The 24,333-nt window shown below is 38.8% G+C and overlaps 2 protein-coding genes across 2 annotated transcripts; one reads left to right on the top strand and one right to left on the bottom strand.

Moving 5' to 3' along the window:
• pigw (phosphatidylinositol glycan anchor biosynthesis, class W) lies at positions 1-3,660 on the bottom strand. Its single transcript, XM_053618011.1, is given in 3 exon segments — positions 1-1,163; positions 1,165-1,620; positions 2,650-3,660. Coding segments are annotated over 3 exon segments (1,494 nt in total). The 5' UTR covers positions 2,665-3,660; the 3' UTR covers positions 1-140.
• A 292-nt stretch (positions 3,661-3,952) lies between these two features.
• On the top strand, positions 3,953-24,271 carry LOC128603519 (unconventional myosin-XIX). The gene is made up of 23 exons (XM_053618010.1): positions 3,953-4,454; positions 8,316-8,463; positions 9,424-9,572; positions 10,497-10,610; positions 10,696-10,822; positions 12,042-12,111; positions 13,803-13,905; positions 14,866-14,962; positions 15,084-15,160; positions 15,787-15,874; positions 16,196-16,364; positions 17,106-17,179; positions 17,295-17,530; positions 17,657-17,833; positions 17,952-18,089; positions 19,054-19,161; positions 19,906-19,976; positions 20,443-20,504; positions 21,676-21,836; positions 21,981-22,110; positions 22,412-22,497; positions 22,744-23,061; positions 23,289-24,271. Exons 1-23 carry the CDS (start codon positions 4,341-4,343, stop codon positions 23,400-23,402), a joined length of 2,931 nt encoding a protein of 976 aa, XP_053473985.1. The 5' UTR covers positions 3,953-4,340; the 3' UTR covers positions 23,403-24,271.
• The last annotated feature ends 62 nt before the right edge of the window (positions 24,272-24,333 follow it).

Below are 24,333 nucleotides of genomic sequence, written 5' to 3'. Positions count from 1 at the left end.
GCACTTCCAATTTTTTATTCGAGATATCACAAAGTGATAAATACACAGCAGATCGTTTATAATTATGACCTACAATCTCATTTCAAGTGATCTCTTCATAGCAGTAATTAATCTAACCCGATTAAAACAAGGGAGGAAAATTACCAAAATTTAACTGTAATATTATTTACATGTAAAATGAATATGATTAAACTGTTTATGAACATGTAAGAAAGCAAAACACAAACCGCAAACAAGTCGTTGCTTTTCAGAGTGTCTACGAGTATGTTGGTTAATCCAGTCATTACATTCGCGAGGAGGAAAAACAGCAACTGATTCCTGTTCACAGCCTGAATTAAACACAAAGCGTCCAGTTTGTTCATTATTTTCCGTTCTGTTTCCGAACGGTGACGGGGATTCCAGGAGGCTGACACAGCAGTGAAACTGGACACCACTTTGGCAAAAAGCAATGCAATATCAGCTATGCCCAAACAGGAAAGAAAAAACAAGGACTGTGCTATGGTCCATATACAGAACGGCAGGTTGGCCATGCGGCGTGAAACCGGCTCTATGTGCGTTTGACAGGCATGTAAAGCAACCCAGAGCCCAAAGCTTCCCAGTAGAAGGTTCCGGATAACTCGTATCCAGTCCTTGACCAGAGTTCTAGTCTGCATTAGATAGACACCAACCTGAACTCCAGCCATGTAGACAGCCACGTAACCCACTACAGAGAATATACCTTCTTTATTGGCTTGCATGAAGCTACCGCGCTCAGCGTTCTGGGTGAGGAATGATTTCAGATCTGTTTTCTCCAAGACGACTTGGTAAGCGCCAATGATCAGTAAAGACAAGAGCCAGGAGACGTTGATGGGAAACACGGCGAGTAAAGCTGACGCCACCACTCTCACTATGGCTAAAGTGAAAAAGAAGTTCCAGTGCAGCCCGTATTCGGTGATGTGTTCGTGATAGCCTGTCGCTTTCACGCTAGCCAGCCTCGCAAGACCGAGCACCACCAGGGGCCATATTGAGAAAACCTGCTTTGCCAAATGGCTCAGTTTCGAACCCTGTATTTTCTTCCCTCTAGCTTCAGGACACACCATTGCATTAGCCATAACATAAGCTCCCACCCCGAAGTCCATAACCCCTGTCCCGTACATCTCCGTTTTGGCGTATCGTCTCGGAAAAAACAGTAAAATCCACAGCTAGGATGCTGATAGCCGTCTTGACGTTCACCAGCACCCTGAACGCTGTCAAAAAAGGCACCAGACTGGACTCGACATGGCTGTGTTCAAAGCTGTCAATCATACTCTGATGACCGGCAGGTTTTTTATGCCTTTTTGAGTACAATATAAAAACTGCACAAACATCAACGACAGCCAACAAAATTATAACCCAGTGAAGGACGTCACTAAGGACAGTGCAGGAGAGGACCAGCGGTGTTATGAGCAGAATAAAATCCAAAAGCAGGTGAGCACTGCTGCTTAGTGGGAGAACACCTTTATTTAGGTGGAACACTGGTACGAACAAGCCTCGGCTGAGAAGACAGAGAGGGGCGAGGAAGGATCCGAGAGACACTTCTGTCAGCGTCGTGCCATTGAGGTTGCTCACGAAGGCGACTTTTATTTCCGTTTCAGCCATTGCCTAGGAGAAAGAAGTCATTATATGACATACTACATCGCATAATGCAGAAAACATATTTAAGAATGATATTTCTTATAATGATGCAACTGTTTGTTGGTAATAGTGGAATATCCATCCATCCATCCATCCATCCATCCATCTTCTACCACTTACTCCTTTTCAGGGTCATGGGGAACCTGGAGCCTATCCCAGGGAGCATCGGGCACAAGGCAGGGTACACCCTGGACAGGGTGCCAGTCCATCGCAGGGCACAATCACATACACACACACACAGTACGGAATGTGATATTGCTAAACACTATGGTAAACTGTAACCCTTTCGAAATAAAGGATAACATGAACGACGTTATTTTCTCTTTTCGCTTCCTTACTTTGTTTTGGGTTTTTTTTTGTGTGTATTTGACCTTAAATATTAATCAGTCTAATAAATAATTACATTCTATAGCATGTCATGACAGAAAACAGGGTTTTTTGTGTGTGTGAAATGTAGACAAACATGCGAGGTGGTCAGTTGGGGGCAGTTATAAAGCCAGTTTTAGACTGTGTGATTTCAGCAGTCTTTTAGGATTATTACTTGTCACACTGTATGAGATGATAAAGTTCTGGCACAATCTAAATCCAACTATCTCGCCTCATCTGTACACTCTGCTCAGACAAGATCAGCATGCAACGCTTCAATGTTTATGCTAATACGACACCACTGCACTCATCATCTCGATGATTGGTGGATTTATTTTAATGCTATTTAAACTACATTGTAACCGCACTTGTCCCCCTGTGACGTCAGAGCGACACACAACTGCTAACTTCGCACAGGGATAATAAAAATGCAGCACCAAGCCACGGATTTTAACCAGAACCAATACACACATCACATTTTTTTTTCAGTATAAACAAAATAAAATAAAATATTTTTCCAGTTGATGTTCTACTTTAAGTTCCACAATAATAGAGATTTACCCATTAAAAATACTGAACATCTGATTGCATGTACTGAAGCTAAATGGATCACACAAGATACAAACCTACCTTTGAGGTTTCCATGTATGTAGAAATATTGACTGGTCTTCTGCTTTGGATTATTTTACTCTTCACTGAGTTGCGACCATTTCATCTAATCAGCACTGACTGGTCTGGCAGCTCAAGTCCAGGATAAATAAGCTGCATATTGTGTTAAAATGTATCATGAGTCACGAATTAATTATTATTCATTTAAATACACGCGGTCGTGGAACAAATAAACCACGATCTCATCAACTAAAGGTTCAACCTCCTGTTTTTCCGCCTATTTGAAGTGTTTTCGTTACATTTCACTCTTTTCGGCTTTTCCGCATGTTTCCTGTCAGCGTCTCTCGGGCGTTCCTGTGTACTACGTCACAAAATGGGCAGAGCCTGTCATGACGTTTACACTTGTCCCGCTTCCTGCGCCAGGACTGGTTAATTATTCTACTTCATTTTAACACACCTGATTAAATTCATCGGGTAATTATCACAACATTCATGGACTGAATTTGGATTAGAAGGAAAACTATTTAGTATTAAAGTTATATTACTGTATTAACTATATAGTTTGCAGATTATTTTCATTCAGTCGTTACTCATACTTGCACCATTACTTTTGCACTGTTGTTCATAAACACATACAGTATGGATATGAGCATAGTTAGATTTATTTGTATATGCTTTCATAGCTTTTCCTCTCAGGTCTATCATTAAATATACCATTTGTGACTCTGATAAATCTATTGAGATTGATTTACTAATTGTGTGTTGCTTTATTAATGTTGCTTTTTTATTAATTATTGTACTAGCATATTTTAACATGAATCTTCACTGCAGTTCCTTGCTTTGCTTTTTTTTAGTTGTATACATTTTGAACTCTTTTATTTTCTTTATTTCACAGTCCTTATACTTAATCTTAATTATTTTATTCTGCTGTGACACTGTGAATGTCACCTGAGATAAATAAAAAATGTTATCTCATTTTTCTCCAGATACTTAATTAAATAATATAATATAAGCTTTCGAGTACAAGATGGGTAAATATGTAAATATGTAAATATCTTTGGTTATTTCTGTGTATGGAAAATAAAATAAAATACCAAATTAAATTAATGTAAATTTGCAATAAAGTACTCTCTTAATATTTTTAAATGGCAAGATATTTTTCTGTTAAAATCGGAGGTCAGTTTCATCAAAATGGTGATTAAAAAAACAACTCAGTACAGTATAATAATTAAAATAAATAAATAAATAAATAAATATTTTAATATATAGGCCTAGTTTAATTAATAAATATTTTATGTGTTGTTTAATTAATAAATATTTTATATATAGTTTACTGGGTCACAATCATGAATAATTTAACGAATCACGTTATTGAATAAATCCACATGAGCTTATTAATTATTGATGAATTTTCCCAGCTTTATATGACGCCTCGTGTAATATGATTGTACTCGATCACCTTCGTTTAAACCCAACAGAGGGCGTGGTCTTGATCACGTGTAACCAATCATATCCGTCGTCGAGCCGGAGGCGGGTTTGTCGGACTGCGAGCAGGAAAAGCGTTGAGAGAGGCGGTGAAGAGATTTTGTCCTTCACTGTGGAATTTTCTGAGTCAGAAGTAGGAAAGTTAAAAAGCGGTCTGTTAATGGCGGGACTGTGAGACTAGAAACCGCTGAAAACGGGCTTTCTGGACAGTCCTGGTTCTTTGTACTATGGCAAATGTCAAGCAGAACATTTTATTCAGGACTGAAAACGCGTCTGGAGACAAAACAGGTGGAGAATCTGTGAGTTTTGAAGAAGGTGGAAGTACAAGACGTCCTGGGAAGGTAGGAAACACTTCACTATCATTATGACCATCTGACACTTTAATGAAATGATGATAAAGAAGGTAGTGCATTGTTTTTAGATGTCACTTTTGTATTTTGATGATAAATTTTAAATAGTGTAGGTGTCAGAAGTCTTCTCTAAAATGTTAGTTTAGATCACTTTCTTTCATTCTAAATGTTTAAGTCTGATTGTTTAAGATAATATATCACCTGGTTTATTTATACTGTTGTCCATCTAATAGAACTATCATACTGATCTGATCTTATCTATCTATCTGTCTATCTATTTCTCTCCATCTATTTATCCATCTCTCTCTCTCTCTCTATCTATCTATATCTATCCCTCTATATATATCTCTCTCTCTCTCTATCTATATCTATTCCTCTATCTATCTATCTATCTGTCTATCTATTTCTCTCTCTATTTATCCATCTATTTATCTATTTCTCTATCTATATCTATCCATCTCGCTCTCTCTATCCATCTATCTCTATCTATTTATCTAGCTCTCTATCTATCTATTTATCTATCCATTTCTCTATCTATCTATATCGATCTATTTCTCTATTTATCTATATCTATCTATCTAGCTCTCTATCTATCTATCTATCTATCTCTCTCTCTCTCTCTATGTGTTTATCCATCTATCTATCTATTTCTCTATCTATCTATCTATCTATCTATCATCTCTATCTATATTTATCTCTCTCTATCTATCTCTCTCTCTCTCTATCTATCTGTCTATCTATCGTAACTACTTTATCCTGGTCAGCTGTCATAATGGTTTGAAAGCCTGTCCCAGGAACATGGGAATACACCCTGGATGGATGCCCGTGCAGCACCGGGTGCACACATTTACACCTATACCCAATTTAGCTTTGCCAATTCACCTACCAGCATGTGGGAGGGAACTGGAGAACCCGAAAGACCTGGAAGAACACGCAAAACTCCACACAGACGCCAACCCAAGCTCAGGGTTGTTGTGAGGTGGCGACGTTATGTTGTGCCGCCCTTTTTTTAATCCTTAAATCCAATTAAAAGTTCTGGAGCACTTGAAAAACAGATTAAGACTTGTTATTAAAAGGAGTTAATTGTATTAACCTACGACTCAAGTGTCTGGTCCCAGTATCTTTGTTAAATCGAGATACTGTTTGTCTGAGTGCTCTTTCCGGACACTGTTAAAAAAAAAAGGGGGGGGATAAAGTGTACCTTTTAGGGTACAAATGCTTCTGGGGTGATAGTCTCAGAGTATGAACACTCTATAAGCCAAATGTTTGTGCACGCCTGACCATCACACCCATGTGTGGTTCTTCCCCAAAGTGTTACCACAACGTTGGAAGAAAATTGTATAGAATGTCTTTCTTTGCTGTAGCATTACAATTTCCCTTCACTGGAACTGAGGCCCAAACCTTTTCCAGCATGACAATTCCCCTGTGCACAAAGCGAGATCCATGAAGACATGGTTTGCCAAGGTTGGTATAGAAGAACTCGAGTGTCCTGCACAGAGCCCTGACCTCGACCACACTGAACACTTTTAGGATGAACCGGAATGCTGACTGCACCCCAGGAACTCAAATCCCCACAGCCACGCTCCAAAATCTAGTGGAAAGCCTTCCCAGAAAAGTGGAGGTTATTCTAACAGCAAAGGAGGACTACAGCCTCCTCTGCTGTTAGAATGGATATGCGACCACAAACTTTTGCTCATATAGTGTATCTTTCACCTGATGAAAGTCAATGTGTTGTACCTTTTTAAATATCATTTATGGTATATATTTGGACCTTTTGGGGGTTTTAGATTGCTTGTACCTTGGGGAACATAAATGTACCCCTACAGTACTCTGTCCGGAGGTGACAAAATCTACAGTTTAGTCATAGGATCTATGATTTTGGAACCCTTGCTACGCCGTTATGGGAGAAACCTGAAAACAATGCTTTTCTGACAACGCCTTTGTCTCACCAAACGTGAATACAATTAATTGTGAGGGATGAGCCAAATTCCTGAAGGACAAGCCAAATCGCTGAAGGATTTAAAGGACGAGAAAGATGCACAGTTACTTCTGGTAGCTCTTACTTTCACATCTTATATAGTATAGCTATGTAGGGGAAATCTCAAGCCTTGATCTTGTGAACCAGTTGAAAACAAGAAAGTGGGGATGTGGTTTCTTTTGTAAATAAAACAATGGAAGTTCTTAATATTAAGCAGTGGTCACACTGGTCTTTTGTCTCACTGTTTCTTAGGGTTGCTTGGCACATATTTGACACAAAATACGGTTTTGTGGTACAATTTTCTCTCTGCTTGAATTTTCTTTTCAGCATTGTTGGCACCTCTGTGTTTCTTAATCGTCTCAAGCCAGACTAGAGAGTCTGGTACTTTTTGTCATGAAACTGGTCCAAGATAGCTGCACATGATGTAGCTCAGATACATATTCCAGACCTTTACAGAAATGTTGTTAGCTACTGTACAAGCTGCATGGCAAAAGTAGCTTAACTATACTGAAGCTACATACATTATGGGTTATCACTATGGTGAAACAATTCCACTGTGTTGACTTACAGTTAGTCCTGAAGGAAACATGGCTAACGGAATTTTTAGTTAAAAAAAAAAATTGGGCCGGAACAGTCAAAATGTTTCATTGGGTTCACACCAACATGGTGATATTCTAGAGGTTTCAAAGCTGATTTGAGCTAACCTAGACAAGGCGGAATCAGTTTTAAGGGATTGATTGGCCAGCCTTCGTAACTTGAACTGGCATTGGCGCTCACTTGATTTCTTCATGAAATTATCCAGTCAGCCAATCACATGGCAGCAGTACAGTGAATAAGACCATGCCGGTATAGATCAAGCACTTCAGTTAATGTTCACATCAAATTTGGTGGTGGGGGGGGTGGGGAAATGCAGTCTCTGTGACTATAACCGTGGTATGGTTGTTGCTGCCAGATGGGCTGGTTTGAGTATTTCTAGAGTTTACACAGAATGGTACAAAAAACAAGGAAAAGCTGTAGGAAGGAAAGCTATGGTAACTAAAATAAATAACCACTCTTTACAACTGTGGTGAGCAGAAAAGCATCTCCAAACGCACAGCACATCAAACCTTGAGGTGGCTGGGCTACAACAGCAGAAGACCATGTCGGATTCCACACCTGTCAGCCAAGAACAGCAAGCTGAGGCTCCAGCGGGCACGGGTTTACAGAAAAAGTTTTTACAATCTTCAAGTTTAGTTCTCGGGGACTCCCAGACTATCCCGCTTTTGTTCTCCTTTTGCTCTCATGACACCTAAAACAAGCGGCTAAGAAACACTGAACACCTAGTGCTGGTGTGTTTTAGGCTGGGAAAAGTGGACTGAGACACTAGATCAGATTGTTTTGTTGTACCACATGTCTTGGGTGTGTTTGCGCATGCCCGTGTGATGTCACAACCGATTTCACAGGCTTGCTTTCTTTCATCACTGCAGGTGTTTAAATAGTTTCGTCTTTGCATTGCGTGGCCCGTCTTGCTCTGGCTTTGCCTTGCAGCAACATGTCTGCAGTGTGTCAATACAGGATGAGATCACTGAGGTCTCTTCTTCCTCGCCTTCTTCTTTCTCTTCACACACAGAATGCAGGAGCCCATGCATAGATGGACAGATAATAAGATGAACAGACAAATAACGACGTTTTTATTTCTGAAGGAACTTGTGTTTATCACAGCAGCCCAGGAGCAGCTTTACCTCTGACTGTTACAAAGCACTGACGCTGTAATATATTATACAGTGTAAGATATATTCTGTAGTTAGATATCATACTTTGATTTACCTTTGATCGTGTGTGTGTGTGTGTGTGTGTGTGTGTGTGTGTGTGTGTGTGTGTTTGTTTCTCTGCAGGTAAACGGAGTGACGGAGCGGCTCCATCCTCGCGGGAAGACTCTCAATGACTCAATAGAAGGAGACGTCAGAGCTTTTCTAGTAAACGAGGCCGAGCTCCACACCTACGATGACCTGACCAAAGTCAACCCTGTAACTCCAACCACAGGTGTATATATATATATATATACACACACACACACACACACACACACACACACACACCAGCAACCTCATTACACTGTTTACACTAATGCATAACTTGTCCATATTATACATACCTTCTTTAGTCTCCTAAAGGAGATTTAGACAGAAGTACATTAGTGGTAGTTTATCCAGTTTAATCCAGTGTCTTTCATATTATTATTATTATTATTATTATTATTATTATTATTGTTGTTGTTATTATTATTAAGAATAATAATAATACCTTTTTCAGATGTTCTTATAATAACAATCATGCTATGTCCTCTGCTGTTTTTCCATCGTTTGCTGTTTGTCTGTCGTCCTTTCTTTCTTTCTTTTCTGTCTTTGACTTTTTATTTTCTCTTCCTATCTGTTGTCTGTCAGTCTCTTTTCAGTCTTCCTGTCTTTCATTCTTTCTGTCTGTCTCTCTTTTCAGTCTCTTCATTCTTTCTTTCTTTCTGTCTGTCTCTTTTTAGTCTTTCTTATTTTCAGTGTTTCTTTCTGTCTTTTCCGTCTTCTCCGTCTTTTTCTCTTCTCTTCTCTTCTCTTCCTTCCTTCCTTCCTTCCTGTCTGTCTGTCTCTTTTCAGACTCTGTTCAGTCTTTCATTTCTCTTTGTCTGTTCCTTTCTGTATGTCTGTCAGTGTCTGATCTGTTCTGTTCTTTCTTTTTTCTTTAATTTATCTTTCTTTCTTTTCAGTCTTTCTGTCTGTCTCTTTTCAGTCTTTCTTTCTGTCTGTCTCTTTTCAGTCTTTCTTTCTGTCTGTCTCTTTTTAGTCTTTCCTTCTTTCAGTCTTTCTTTCTGTCTTTCTTTCTCTCTTGCACGAGCATGGATAGCACTCTTCACTTTAACTCAATAACATTTTATAAATTATTTCATCCTCCTGTGTGTGTGTGTGTGTGTGTGTGTGTGTGTGTGTGTGTGTGTGTGTGTGTGTAAAACAGTGCTAAAATGCCTGCAGGCACGTTACAGTGCGAGAGTGTTTTACACGCATGCCGGCTGCACGCTGGTGGCACTGAACCCATTCCAGCCCATTCCTCACCTTTACTCACTGGACGTGATGTACGAATACCACTCGGCTTCCCAACCTCAGGTAAACATCCGCTCTGTTCATATGTACAGGATATACACTGTATTAACTGATGTATCTATATTGATATTCGAATTCTTATGCAGGAAAATCCAGAATTATTGGTTAAGCTGAGCTTAAACATATGGGCTAAAACAATTTTCCTCACAATATATTAACGTTTCATTAAGTAGTACAAAAATGTTATAGTAGAACAAAATATCGGCTGTAAAATAATCAGCATCTACTAGCAGTAGCGCTGAGCAAATATTTGCCTGGTTAGAGGGCAGGTAGGATGAACACAAAAACGGAATGAGTGATATTTCTCTGTAACCCCACGTCACCTTTGTTTTGTTTATGTTCTACTATAAAGTTGTAGGTCAGTCATTAGTGACTGAAACGTGCAGCTGGTTTGAAATTGTGTGCACAGTAATACAGGGCTGAATTAATCCAGATGGCGTTTGTGTAATATAGTTATATATTACAGTGTGTTTGGTGTTTTGTCGCCGCTTGGTAACCTTGATCAGCCTCACTTTAGTGTTTGTTTTGCTATTTGAGTGCATTTCATGGTACAGTGACCATCAGGAAATATAAGCACTCTAGGAACGCCGCTCTGTAAAATGTAGCTGGACCGGCGCTAACTGTTGTATAATAAGCAAAAACACCCACGGCCAGTGTTGTTCAGAATTCATTTCTATTTATTTTATTCACATACATTCTAACGTCCATGTGGTTTCTGATAATTGTTTGTGGTTTAAAAGCAAAAATGTAACACTTTTTGTAATATTTGTAGACTAAATCTGTAAGCAGGCCAGGGTATAACTAGAGCACATGCTTGAAAGATCAGTGCCTGTTTATATGTCTGTTATATTGTGTATAATATTATCTTGACATTAATGACCAGGGTGTCCGAAAGCCTTCATACACGCAGATTTTGTGTTTATACAGGACTTTAAGCCGCACATCTTCATCGTAGCCGAAGAGGCGTACAGGAACGTTCAGGGCCAAGTTGAACCCGTCGACCAATCACTAGTGGTCTCAGGAGAGAGTGGAGCTGGGAAGGTGTGTAGAGTCAAATTGTGTATGTTTTTTTTTTTTTTTTTTTTGGCCTCGTTATGTTGCTTAGTGTCGTTGTGTTTCTCTCCAGACATGGACTTCACGCTGCCTCATGAAGTACTACGCCACAGTGGCTACCTCGTCACAGAAGTGCCAGCACACGGTGGAGAGGATCGAGAGACGAGTGCTGGACTCGAACCCCATCATGGAAGCCTTTGGTGAGGGAGAGGATGACTCAAAGATGGAAGGAAAGGAAAAATGAGATGTACAGTTGCAGTCATAAGTTTATATACACCATGCGGAATCTGCAAAAAATGCGGATCATAAAAATTGCATTTTGTTTTTTTATTTAGTACTGCCCTAAATTATTGTTTTTTTCTCTTCTGGGGAAACGTGAATATCTTATGTAGCTTCTTAAGGGCAGTACTAAATGGGGAAAAATATAAGATCTTTAAACAAAATAATAACAAGTTACACAGATCATCCTGTTTAAAAGTTTACACCCCCCTGGCTCTTAATGTATCATGTTGCCTTCTTGAGCATCAGTGAATGTTTGCACCTTTTGTAATAGTTGTGTACGAGTCCCTCAGTCCTCCTCAGTGTGAAAAGATGGATCTCGACATCATATAGCTGCTGTTGGAAAGTGGTCAAATATGCAGAAGAGGCTGGAAAAGCAAAGAATGTACAGGATTTTTCTGAAGAACAGTGGGTAGTTTAACAGCTCAGGACGAACAAAGCACTCACGAACAACTCTCACAAAACATACAGTCATTGATCATCTAGGTAACAACGCACAGTACTAATAATCAAGCGTGTGTAAACTTTTGAACTGGTTCATTTGTATAAATTCAGTTATTTATAATATAATATATAGTCTCTTGTGGACTATATGTAAACATCTCTTATGTGAAGTAGCTTATTCAGGGCAGGACTAAATAAAAAGACTAAATGCTATTTTTATGATCCCTCTTATAAAAAAAAAAACAAAAAAAAACCTTATGAACTTTTGCAGATTCTGCAAGGCGTATATAAACTTATGACTGCAGCTGTAGGAGTTTATGAGAACATGTCAAACTGGAGGCTATCTTAAGTAGTGTAGGAAAAGAAAAGTAAGAAATAATAAGCAAGGTTATGGTTAGATACTGACTGAGTGAGAGAAAGTGGCACACTGTAGATCTTTCCATCTGATCTTTAAAAATGGTGCATGAGTCGCATCCAAAAATTCATACTGCCATTTTGTATTATTATTTTTGGTATTAAACAGTACTCTGTGGATGGAAAACATTGATGGGTTTGGAACATTTCCCTCTTCTCATCATTGCCCTTGTGTGTTTTGCTTGTGAGATTCTGCCCTACATTCCAGGTTGTAAAGAATTAGTTTGGCTATTTATTTATTTATTTATTTATTTATTTATTTATTTCTGTCCCATGCTACAGGCAATGCTTGCACTTTACGCAACAACAACAGCAGCCGCTTCGGAAAGTACATCCAGCTCCAGCTGAACAGGTCCGTCTCGTTACACGTTCAGCTTATTTCCACTGTTTTTGTCTTGTATTGTTTCACACGCTAATGAGCAACAAAGCGACAGGCCGCTGTTAAAATTTACACACAAAAAAGTGTGTATCACTGCTTAATTTGTCTCCATTTGAAGCAACAACATGTGTCTTAGTTTTAAAGCAATAACATGACAAAGCGACACATTCAAATGATTAGCTCCAGTCAGGCTTTCAGGCCAATCCTGAAATTAGTTCCCATTTAAATGTGTATTAAAAATGTATAATCGCTGTCCTCGGTTTTACTACAATATTAAAATAAACTATAAACATACCTAATGTGGGGAGGTGTATAAAATATACAGTATATTCATTGCCAGTCAAATGTTTTTGAACACTTTTGTATATTTTATCACAGTTTCGTATATTTTATTACAGATTAATCACTATTACAGACCAAAAAAAATGATGCAGCAATGACCAATAGAAGTTAAATAAGAAATCTTTCTCAGATCCTGTGGCTCTTAATTAGTGTGTTATTAAAGAGACAGGCGCACTTGGAGAGTAAACCTGTTAAGCCTTTAGATACAGGACTCAAAGACGGGTTTAGTATTATCGGTGTAACAGAAATATACTGTATTGTGTACTAAAACAGCTTCGTTAGAGTGATAAAGATTTTGGCTTTTTGCCAAAATCCAGACTGACCAAATGGCCAAACTGGTTTGAGCTGCCAGGAAGTCTTTAGTAACTCAAATAAGCACTCTTTACAACCGTGGTGAGCAGAAAAGCATCTCGGAACACTCAAAACCTTGGAGTGGATGGGCTACAACAGCGGAAGACCACATCAGGTTACACGCCTGTCAGCCATTAACAAGAATCTGAGGCTATCATGGGCGCAGGCTCACTAAACTGGACAGTTTAAGACTGGGAAAAGACCAGGTGATTTATTTATTTATTTATTTATCCCTAATCTTCTACTGTCCAGTTTGGGTGAGTTCCTGTTCTTAGCTGACAGGAGTGGCACCCAATATTTTTTTTTTCTGCTGTTGTAGCCCATCCACCTCAAGGTTTGATGTATTGTGTGTTCCGAGATGCTTTTCTGCTTACCTCAGGTGTAAAGAGTGAGGTCTTCTGACCTCTTATCGATCAGGCATTTCCAGCCACAGAACTGTCATTCAGTGTTTTTTGTTTTTCGCACCATTCTGTGTAAACTTTAGAGACTGCTGCGTGTGGAAAATCTCAGTAGTATCTGAAATGATTTTTTTTGCATTGTGCTGCTGTCACATGATTGGCTGATTAGATAACTGCATTGACTGATTAGGTAACTGCATTGGCTGATTAAATAACTGATAACTGTGTTCCTAATAAAATGGATGGTATGTGTACATTAGATTTAAATTGTTCCAATAAAATAACTCTTCTTTCAAAATCACTAAACATTTAACAATAAAATAAATTCTATTCACTTATGCTAGTTTTGTGGTTCGTGTATAAAATAAGGTCATTTAAGCAAAAATGCTGAAATAAAATGTAAGATGTTCAAAAACTTTTGACTGGCAGTGTATTTTTGCCGTCTTGTATCTGAAGTTAAAAAAGTCGGACGGTACACACCCACAAGAGACACACCTTGAGTGATATCATTGACTTGTACTTGTGTAAATGCAGGCTAATGGCTAATGAGAGATTTTTTTTTTTGTCATGCAGTTCTCAGTTGCTGGTAGGAGCCTCGGTGCAAACGTATCTCCTAGAGAAGACCAGGGTGACCTTTCAAGCTCCTAACGAGAGGAATTTCCACATATTTTACCAGGTGAAAGCAACACAGTGGTGGTGTCTAATCAGGAACTGTTACACTTCCTTTATAGGCCCAAATCTTGCCTGGAAAAAAGCAGTGTAGCTCATCTATAACTGAGACCTGGTGATGCTAAGCAACTCAAGTTATCCAAATAACTGCTATTTTAAAAAAGCATGAGAACAGTCAGGGGGTTGAAGATTGTTGTTGAAAAGTTTCAGAAATGATTCATAAATCATTGACTTTGAATAGTAAAATATATTCTCATAGTAGAGGTCGACTGAAGTTGGGTAGTACCTTCCAATAACCGATAAATCAACCAAAATTGTTTTTAAAATTTATACTAAATAAAAACATAACACTCAAAGTAAAATATTGCTAAACTTTATTCCAGAAATAAACAGTACTGAATGTACCAAGAAAATGTACCGAACTTTAAAATTTTTTTTTAAATATAAATATTAATGTAAATAAAAGATAATATATCCAAACGGAACCAAAAAGTAATGCTCCAAATAACAAATAAAAATAGAGATGTCCAAAATGAATAAAAAAAAAACCCCACTTCAAATAACACAACAAAATTAGTCAATGATAGTTTTTATTTCGCCTCTAGAGGCCGCTCTCGTACTGTATAATGACAGCGAACCCTTCATAGTTATCAGTGCAGATTAATCGCCATAAGCGATCAATCGGTTGACCTCTATCTCAGAGCCTGAAGGAAATGGTTAAAAGTAAAAGTAATGGATGTCATTATTTTTTACTCAATGTGTTATAAAATACATTTGATTATGTAATAGTTCAAATTAAAATTGTGGAAAATGCAGGCTGGTTCTTTAAAAGGAACAAGCACTGGGACATTGTTGATGAAAACTGAGTGTCTAAGTAGTCAAAGTACATATAATTGCAAAACTAATGTGTGATTGTTTTTGAATATAACAATGATTTATTTGTTTGTTTGCTTTTCGTGATGTTCAGATGATGAAGGGGGCCACAGAAGAACAGAGGAAAGACTGGGAGATGGCACATGACCATAAATTTGCCTGGTTGCCAAATGCAGAAAAAACCTTAGAAGGTTCTCATTCGTTACATCTTTTCTGTTATTTGTCTTGGGGAATGTTTTGAATGTCATTTTGGTACATAAAGTCATTCAATCTTTCTCTATCTGTCTTTTTTTTTCTTTAATATCTCTATAGAGGATTGCTTCCAGGATACTGTTGAAGCCATGGTCAGCCTTGGCATTGATGCAGACAAGCGCGCACAGATTTTCAGGGTAAGTTCTTCCCCTCCTTGCAATCAAGAACAAATGTATTGGCACCCTTCATAGCAGTGAGTGTAAATCTGCGATTAATATTTGTTAAATCCTCCCCTGGGAAGGATATTTTTGAGAGAAAAATAGTTCTTATGAGAAATGTTTTGTAGGAGCGTTTAAGATGCGTTCACACATTCAACGACCGGAGACCATTCATTTTCAACGAGAGGTGGTGACATGAGCAACAGTTACCATCGGCGACTAGACGTGGGCATATCAAGCGGCACGACAAAGTTCAAAAACTTTTAACCTTATGCAAATTTGGAGCGACTTGGTGCCGCAACTACCAATGGGAGTGAAGATAATAGGGCACACGTGATCCGTGAGCCACCATCGCAGTGCCTGTGATTCCGAATAGTTTTGTTGACCGAGACAGTCCGGCGCTTGCACTTTCACCACAAATAGATGGCCGCAATCACAAAAGTGAACACACTCCTTCATCTCTTAGGATATGATTTTCATATACGAACGCTCTGTCTCCAGAATGCTTGCAGTGATAATTTCGCTAATAAATTTGAAAGTTTTTACATGGCACTGATAGTTTACTCCAGGTTTCTTTGTGACTTTTTCTTAATGTAATCATGTAGATCCTGGCAGGACTTCTGCAACTGGGGAATGTGAACTTCAGTCCTATTCCTGAGTCTGAGCCCTGTGGCCTCGATCAGCAGTCCAAAGGTAAATGCTCACGATGAAGTCAATGCTCTTGCTGCCTATAGAAAAATATAATCACGTAGTCTTTGTTCTCAAGATGAATTTTATTCACGTTTGGTTTCGGGGTTTGTGTTGCTATAGCCTAAGTGAGTAAAAGCCTAAACATTGGAATTAAAATAAAAATCTATTTGTCTTGTTAAGTCAAAAATACATTTTATCAGGGTATAAAAGTGTCATTTTTGAAAATAAATACTTAGAAAATTCTCAAGCAGGTGCAAAGAGCTAGAGTAGGTTAGAGTTACAGAGCAGGTACTTGGTGTCTGTGACTTTTTGTGATGTGCGTAGGTTTCCTAGAGAAGACGGCAGCTCTGTTGCGTGTGTCAGCAGTCGAGCTGCAGGAGTGTGTGAGCGTACGGATGCTGCGTGCAGGAAAGCAGAGTGCCCTGCTCAAGCCCTGTTCACCGAGCGAGTGTGTCGTGCGCAGAGACTGTCTCGCTAAAGTCATCTACGGCCGGTGAGCTTCACTACACTACCGCAGCGCATTAATACAGAGCTGCATGTTGGTTAAAGGTTTAGACTAGACTTATACACACCACAGAGTGTGAAATTACTGATTATTTAATGTAGTTAAATGCCTGATGAAGACCTGATGGTTGAAACGTTCAATAAAAAGTTGTTTGGAGCTGTAAATTCAGTGTGCGGACATCACGCTTTTTTCCCTATATTTAATGTAGCGTCATATAATCCTTTTTTTTGTAAGCTTGCTTCAAAAAAAAACTTTGCACTTTTTAAAATTAATCATTGAATTCTTAAAATTTTTTTTATAATCCTTTTTGAAAGATGTGCTTTTTTTTTTCTATGTTTTTCTTTTTTAAAAAAATAAATACTTTCTTTTTATTTTCTAGCTACCTTTTAACCATCTGATTTCTGTTTATATCAGTTTAATTTTTACCTTCTCCTTTTTTGTTGTTGCTTTTTGTTATTTTTTTTGTTATTTTTTTTGTTATTTTTTTGTTTGTTTTGTAGAATTTTTTTTCTATCCAAGGTATTTAATTTTTCTCTCTTCTTTTTCTGTTCCTCCTTCTTCTTCTTTTCATTCGTGTATTTAAACACTTTAATTTGCATTCCACTGAAACGTCCACATTCTTATAGCTCGTTAAACATGCATCGCTTGTAATTTTTGGAGGAACGACCTGGGCCGTTTAATTCATTTAAAAACGATTTATTATTTATACATTTTTATTTTGTCTGACAGACTGTTTGATTGGTTGGTCGGCTTCATCAACAGCAGCATGTGCGCAGACGACTCCAAGTGGTGCAACTTCATTGGTACACAACCTCTTCCTCCACCATCCACCATCTACTTCTCTTCCTTTATGTGACGTAACCTGCTCTGGACCATGTGTTGCATTTGTTTTTAAAACCCCACTTGTGCTGTTTCCAGGCCTTTTGGATGTGTATGGCTTTGAGTGTTTCCTGCAGAACAGCCTAGAGCAGCTGTGCATTAACTACGCCAACGAGAAGCTGCAGCAGCACTTTGTAGCTCACTATCTGAAGGCCCAGCAGGAGGAATACGTGTCCGAGGGACTGCAGTGGTCCTTCATCCGCTACCAGGACAACCAGAGATGCCTGGAGCTGATTGAGGGAAATCCCACCAGCATCTTCTCTCTGCTTAACGAGGTGAATGTTCACTCTAGTATAGTCCTAGCAAAGATTATGGATCCGATTGGATTGCTTCTGTATTCAGTCCTTTATTAATGCCTTATAACACAATATGGTTCTGTATGATTTTGTTTTTTTCTCCAGGAGTGTCGTCTGAACAGAGCTTCCGATGCTAAGCAGTTCCGGGAGCGTCTAGAGAAGGAGCTCTCTGATAATGGCAGTATGAGCTGGGACAAGTTTAGCAAGCAACCCCATTTCATTGTGGCTCACTATGCAGGCAAAGTTGGCTACCAGATCGAGGGCATGATGGAGAAGAATAAGGTACTGTGTGTGCGTGTGTGTGCGCTGATGAGTAAAAGTAGAGTAGTGGAATTTACTGATGATTTTCGGAAGACATGATTACCCACACTTCTTTCTTTCTTATTCTGTGTGTGTGTAGGATCCAGTCCCACCTGAACTCCTCAGCTTGCTACAAAAGTCGGAGGATCCTCTGCTGCAGAGTCTCTTTGCAGACTCGGATACTGAAGGAAACCCTCGTGGCCACAGCAAAGTCGTCACGGTCGTCTCCAAATTCAAGGTGTCCTGCGTATTTACAAAATCGCAGTAGTGGATAAAAATGTAGCAATAATAACAAGGTCTACACCAATCTTTTGCCTTCAGAGAAGCTTCCTGGTATGCAGTCATACTAGCCCTAAACTGTGCGTGTTTTAGACCGAAATATCCTTAAAGCCTCTAATTACAGGTTTAACAAAACCAAATTTAGAACAGAAATTATCCAGTTTCTGCTGATTTCTTTTTATAAAATGCCCTGAACTAGATGCGATCACATTTTAATGTTTTAAAAAAAAAAAAAAAAAAGGCTTTGGGCACATTTATTTTTGTTGATGTGGTTTGGATGAAAGAGTTGCTGCACATGAACACAAAATTCTTCTCACTGGTCAATTTTATCCTATGGGGAATAAAATATTTCTATTCTGATGGGAGTGGTCTCTTCCAGGCTGACCCCGCCCCCACCCACAGGGTATCATTTGCTACAGTCCTCACAGTGACCTAATTGAAGACCTGTCGCAGATTTTAGAGTGATGTATTAGACATCCCTTACAATAAAGAAGCAAATGGAACACACCTATACCAATATGTAGTAAAGTTCCAGAGGCCTGAAGCTGTTCTGGCAGGCCATTGCACCTCAAAAGCTTAAAAACCAAACCTTTTTATTTTGTCTTTTCCTTTAATTTGTCACACATTTGCATTGGTCTCTGCCAGATGAAAAGGTTCCCGACACACTTCTAGCTCTGTATAGGTTCTGTATTAAATCTGTTTTACCTTTTGCTCTTTAATGCAGTGATATTTAGATGTTGAGTGACTGAGGAGAGATCATGAAGGCAGTGTATTATGGGAAGAATATGGGAAGTTCATGAGGGAGCATCATAAGATGTGCCTGTGAAATAGCTTCTTATTCCTTGGACATTGTACAACCATGTCGAGCAATCGTCGGACCTAGTGGTTACTAAATAACAATCTATCGTAATATGGGTTTGTAGAACTCCTTGGAGAATTTGATGAAGATCCTGCACAGCACCACTCCTCATTACACGCGCTGCATTAAACCCAACCCCGACTGCAAGCCGCTTACCTTCATGAAGGAAGAGGTGAGGGCAAGCAGCACTTCTTCTTCCGATTGCATATATTCCCCATATTTTATCTCTAGCGTATGAGTTATAGTCCTGTGTTTAAATCTTTTTTTTATTGAGGAATCAAGCAAACCAATAGTCACGGATGCATAGATCTCACGATTCCAGATTATTAAGAGATGCAAGAAGAGACCGAAGGAAAAAGGAAAACCCTAGGGATTTAATTCATGTCACACTAATGTGGCGGTCAACGCCATACGATTGATCAACCTACACTAACAAGATGGTGGAGAAGTACTGTAACATATATATTTGATAGAACTAGAATTTCGTTAGCCCAAAATGGGATAAACTTTGGACAGAGAACGTAACTGTGAAGGAGAGCGGCTTCACCAATCTGACACTTAATAGAGAAACATCTGGATCAAATTATTTGTAGCTTTGTCTTAGTATAATGAAGTCGATGGATGATCTTGTACTGAATAAGGCAGTACCTTGACTTGATGTAACATTTATGTATGTTCTCTAGTGCTTTAGCCCAAAGCTTGTCACTTCTCTCCTACCCCAGTTCTTGCCCCCACTGTATTTTTTTTGTACCCTTTATACCCATGGAAGGTGAAGTCTTGTATAATAGTGAGTTCTAAAGTAGGGATATCAGGTGACTGCCCCCACATCCAAGCACCCATCGTTCAGGAATTTTTAAAAGAACTTCATATGTATGTTTTGGCTGCTGAGTTACTGTGACATTTGCTCTGTTCATAGGTGATCACACAGCTGGAGGCATGTGGAATAGTGGAGACCATCCACATCAGTGCTGCAGGTTTCCCTATCAGGTAACATACCACTCTGTCCTATTAGAACAACTAAATCACTGCAGGGAGGAAAAAAAAAAAAGAAATATGCAGTCGAGTGCAAAAGTTTGCATCCCTTTACGACAAACTGAAGATGAATATACAGCAGTAAGACCTTTAGTGTGTGAGGTTTTAAAGTGTTACTTCATGGAAATAACAATAGTGTTAACATGTGAATAGCGGGAGGAAAAAAGATAGAATTATTTACTTTTTTGGAATGGGATATAAATATTCTCTACTGATTTAAAAAATTCAAATGAATTTCCTGTTGATTTCTTCCTTATGTTTTGGATTGTTGGTGTGTTTTACCAGGATTTAGTAGGATGAAGATATATTGTTGTTTTTTAAAAAATTTTTTATAAGATATACAGTATACGCAGTCTTGTTTTTTTTTTTTTTTTATTTTTTTTTTTTAATTATATGCACTGATGCACAAATATTTGCACAGGGTTCCCTATGACAACTTTATCCAGCGTTACGGCTTGATCGCCAACACCAGACTGGCTCAAGGTGATGAAGACGATATTTCAATTCTATTCTTGAATTTCTTGGTATCTGCTCTGTCCTTATGTAATCTCTTTTCTTTGTTTCTTTTCCTTTATTTGCAGTTCTCCGCTCATCTTATTCTTTATTTTTCACCCTATTGGGAAGCAAATTACATTTTTTACATTTAGAATGGGACCAGTTGTAGATTAACTAGGCTTCTAGCTATCTGAGGTAAATGTGTGCATGCCTTTTGTGGGTGAGCGGGTAGCATATTTCGGCATGCACTTACTTACTAACTGAACATCCACCTCTTCGACTTGCTGACCTTTTGTATTTCCGCAATGTGAAATTCTGCTCTAACTGCTGTTCAGTGCGGGCGCTTTGGTTTTCCATTTCATCACTTCACCCCACACGTACATACGCCATACCACGTGTACGGTAGTGTTATGGTCTGTGTCCGTCATCTTTAATCCAAAACGTGCACTTCCGAAATGACCCGTCTGTCGTTTAACATGAGGAAAGGGCTCAGGATAACGTCATCATTTATTTTCACATATTTTCGATCATGTTGAAATTTTCCAATCCCGGAATCTCACTTTTTGGAGTGGCCGTTTTCCGTGGTTAAAGATCAGATGGTGTTCTAACAGGTCTGCAGTATATGATGTAGGATCTACAACCCCAATATTATACACCCTGCATAGTGAACATGTATAGTGACTAGGAAGCCAGGAAGATTTCTCTGTGAAGAGAATCCCAGACCACCTATAAAACTCTGTAAACAAATAAAACCGTATCTAATATAATGAAGATTATCATTTATTTTCTTTGCTTAAGAAACCGATATAATTTTCACCTTCTGTGGTTTACAGTGTTAATCATAAGCTCATTAACATTCGAATGAATTGTAGTACTAATTTATTTTTTTTTTAAAAATGCATTTCAAAGGCATTAAACAGGCTTCAGTTGTTTGTTGTTTTTTGTTTTGTTTTGTTTTTTATCTATCTGTGCTGCTGTTTACTGTGTTTGTCGGGGCTGTGTTTGTGTTGTGTACATGCTGACTGTCTGCATCATGAAAATACAATCCTATCAACATGATTAATTGTGAGCATCGTTAAAAATTTTTTTAAAAAAAGCTCTGATGAGTCCGATGTAGTGGAGTAGTTTAGAGTTTGAGTTTTGTATTTGTATCCTCTAGGAGCTGAGAATGGGGATCAGATCGCTCTAGGCCCCGCTGTACAGGACATTTTGAATGCAGTCCTGAGGACCAATTCTCCTGACCCTAACCCCACACCCAACAACAACGACACAGTAATGGTGCATTGTGGGAAGACCAAAGTGTTCTTGACACATGTCATGGTAATGCCACATCAGTCTTCTTAGCATTAAAATCAAATGCATATGAGAGTTAATAGGATACAAAAAAGAAAACAAGCAAAACATTTTCCTATACTGAGTGTGTGTGTGTGTGTGTGTGTGTGTGTGTGTGTGTGTTTTATCTAGTTGGAGCTATTGGAGGAGCAGAGGTACAGAGTGCGCTCTCAGAAGGCCTTCTCTATCCAATGCTGCTGGCGCAGGCACCAGCGCCGCCAGCGAGCCATCAGGACAAAGTGTGCCACTTTCATCCAAGCAGGTACAGCATGTGTTATGTCGAGCATTACTGGTTTGGGCCTGTAGAGTGGAATTGTCTGCCCTAAGCACATCCCAAAGTGTTTTATTCTTCTTGTTGTATCACAGCAATTGATTCTTCTTCTTGCTAGAACTTTACTTAACTGTTATGTGCAAAAAAGTGCAATAAACATTTAATTTCAGGAATGCTTGTAGTGTTCAGAGCCATGTAGAGTAGAAAATGCTAAATGTTTTCCCTGTCCAACATACATTTTTAAATCTTTTTTCTTTTCTGTCTATAATCTGTGTGTCTCTGTGGATTTCAGTGGTACGGGCCTGGCTGGTCAGGAGAGAGGTGAGGAGATGGCGCAAAGCTGTTATGGTCATCCAGAATAAATGGAGGTCTTGGAGGGTGAGTGTTTTAGACCATTGTAATTGTGCTATCTGAATCTTAATTTGATTTTATTGCTTACTCTGTACACCCGACTTTTTTTTTTATTTTTTTTTAATCTGTACTTCCATTCATAATATTTTCATATTTGACTTTGTTTTATGTTAAGTTTGAATTTGAGCGTAAAAAGAAAAATCGAAATACAACAAATGGTTCTAACTAACAGATTTTTGAATGAACAGTTTTTCCCTTTCCCCTTCTCCCCAGGCTTTGATGGACTCCCTGGCTGAGGCGGAGTTGGACAACGCTGAGGACCTGCAAGAGGAAGAAGATGCGCGCGCCTTGCTGATTCAGAGAGGTTCTGTGCAGCTCTCCAGTTTCCCCAATCCTGTTGCAGTCAGCAGCTGGCCTCTGGGCCTGGCTATGATCTTCACCCCCAGCATCACCGTGACACTGACCACCACAGGATTCCACAAGGTCATGTCCATCATGGCCACACTGAAGATCCCCTTCAGGAACGGAGAGTACAAAGTGGAGACCAACCAATTCAACCGCGGCGTGGCGTCCATCCGGGCACAGCCGCAGGTGAGACCTCAGAGCTGAGTACTGAACAAGTTTTGTATAATCAGTTATGCGATATAGCACAAGATCCAGTACATTCCAATGTCAGCTGCATAGTTAGATATTTTAGCTACCTTTTGGTGAGTTTAGCTTTACAGAGACTCATTCTGCCTCATCATGGAAATGTCCTCTTTAATCCATCGCAGTTTAAAAAAAACCCCCAAAAAACAACTGTATGTGTTTCTCTGCAGGGCCCAGTGAAGCTCCACATGCAGAGATCTCCTCTCCGCTACGCCGACATGTACCCAGGATCCCACACTGACGAAGTGACTGGGTTTAATCAGATTCTGCTGGAGAAAACATGAGTGTCTGTGTATCTGCATCTCAATCCACTCGAATCGACCAAAGCAAGCATCACCCAAATCAATGCACCTTCAAAATGCACAAGCAGGAATAAATGCCGGTGACACTCATAGCTGCCACATCTAATATAATTCAGGTCTCTGTTTTGCTGTATATATTCCATTTGGTTTACGTGTATGTGCCTTTTGGTAATTAGTCTACACACTACAGCAGGCTATTTTATATGTATTTATTCAGAGATTATGCTTCCTGCATGATGAAATCAGGGTTTTTAAAATTTTTTATAATCAATTATTTGGTTTTGAGAACACTAATATTTATTTGATTAGAGATTATTCCTAGACGTATTGCTTGAAAGATAACATGAAAGAGGTGTTTGCACTGGAGATGTAAGTCTATTTCAAAATGGGGGGAAATAAAAATCCAGTACTTGATAGCAACATTAGATTCAAAGCATATCAGGAACCAGATGTGTTTTAACTGATCAACTATTCTCTTAGTTCATTAAATACGTGATCAAACCACATTTTATTTAGAGAAAAGAGGGAAACACGACATTTAACTGGAACGTTTCTGTACTGTTTAGTACTGTGTACTTGATATGTACCTTTCTGCTTTTATTTAAGGCTTATTGCACGGACTATTAAAAACACTTCTTAAATAGGGAAGAGTTGCTTGCTTTCTATATGTTTTTACTATATTTTAACTTGCTGCGGGTTTTTCCCCCAGGTCCACATGTTAGTATATTTTATAAGTACAATGTTCATGTACTGTATTGGAAATGTGGTACATTTTGAGTACTTGACATTGTGTGTTTCTGTCCTGTTTCTTATCAAGCCTACAAATAAGCTAATAAATATGATATGGCATGTTTGATTTGTGGAATGATTGTGATTTAAGAAAGAAGGTATCATTTTATCCCTATGTCAAATG

Source organism: Ictalurus furcatus, chromosome 28 (genome assembly GCF_023375685.1).
Source record: "Ictalurus furcatus strain D&B chromosome 28, Billie_1.0, whole genome shotgun sequence".
In the NCBI taxonomy this organism is placed as follows: Eukaryota; Metazoa; Chordata; class Actinopteri; order Siluriformes; family Ictaluridae; genus Ictalurus; species Ictalurus furcatus.
The sequence above is the reverse complement of the archived record's forward strand: the minus strand, read 5'-3'. Positions and strand labels throughout refer to the sequence as shown.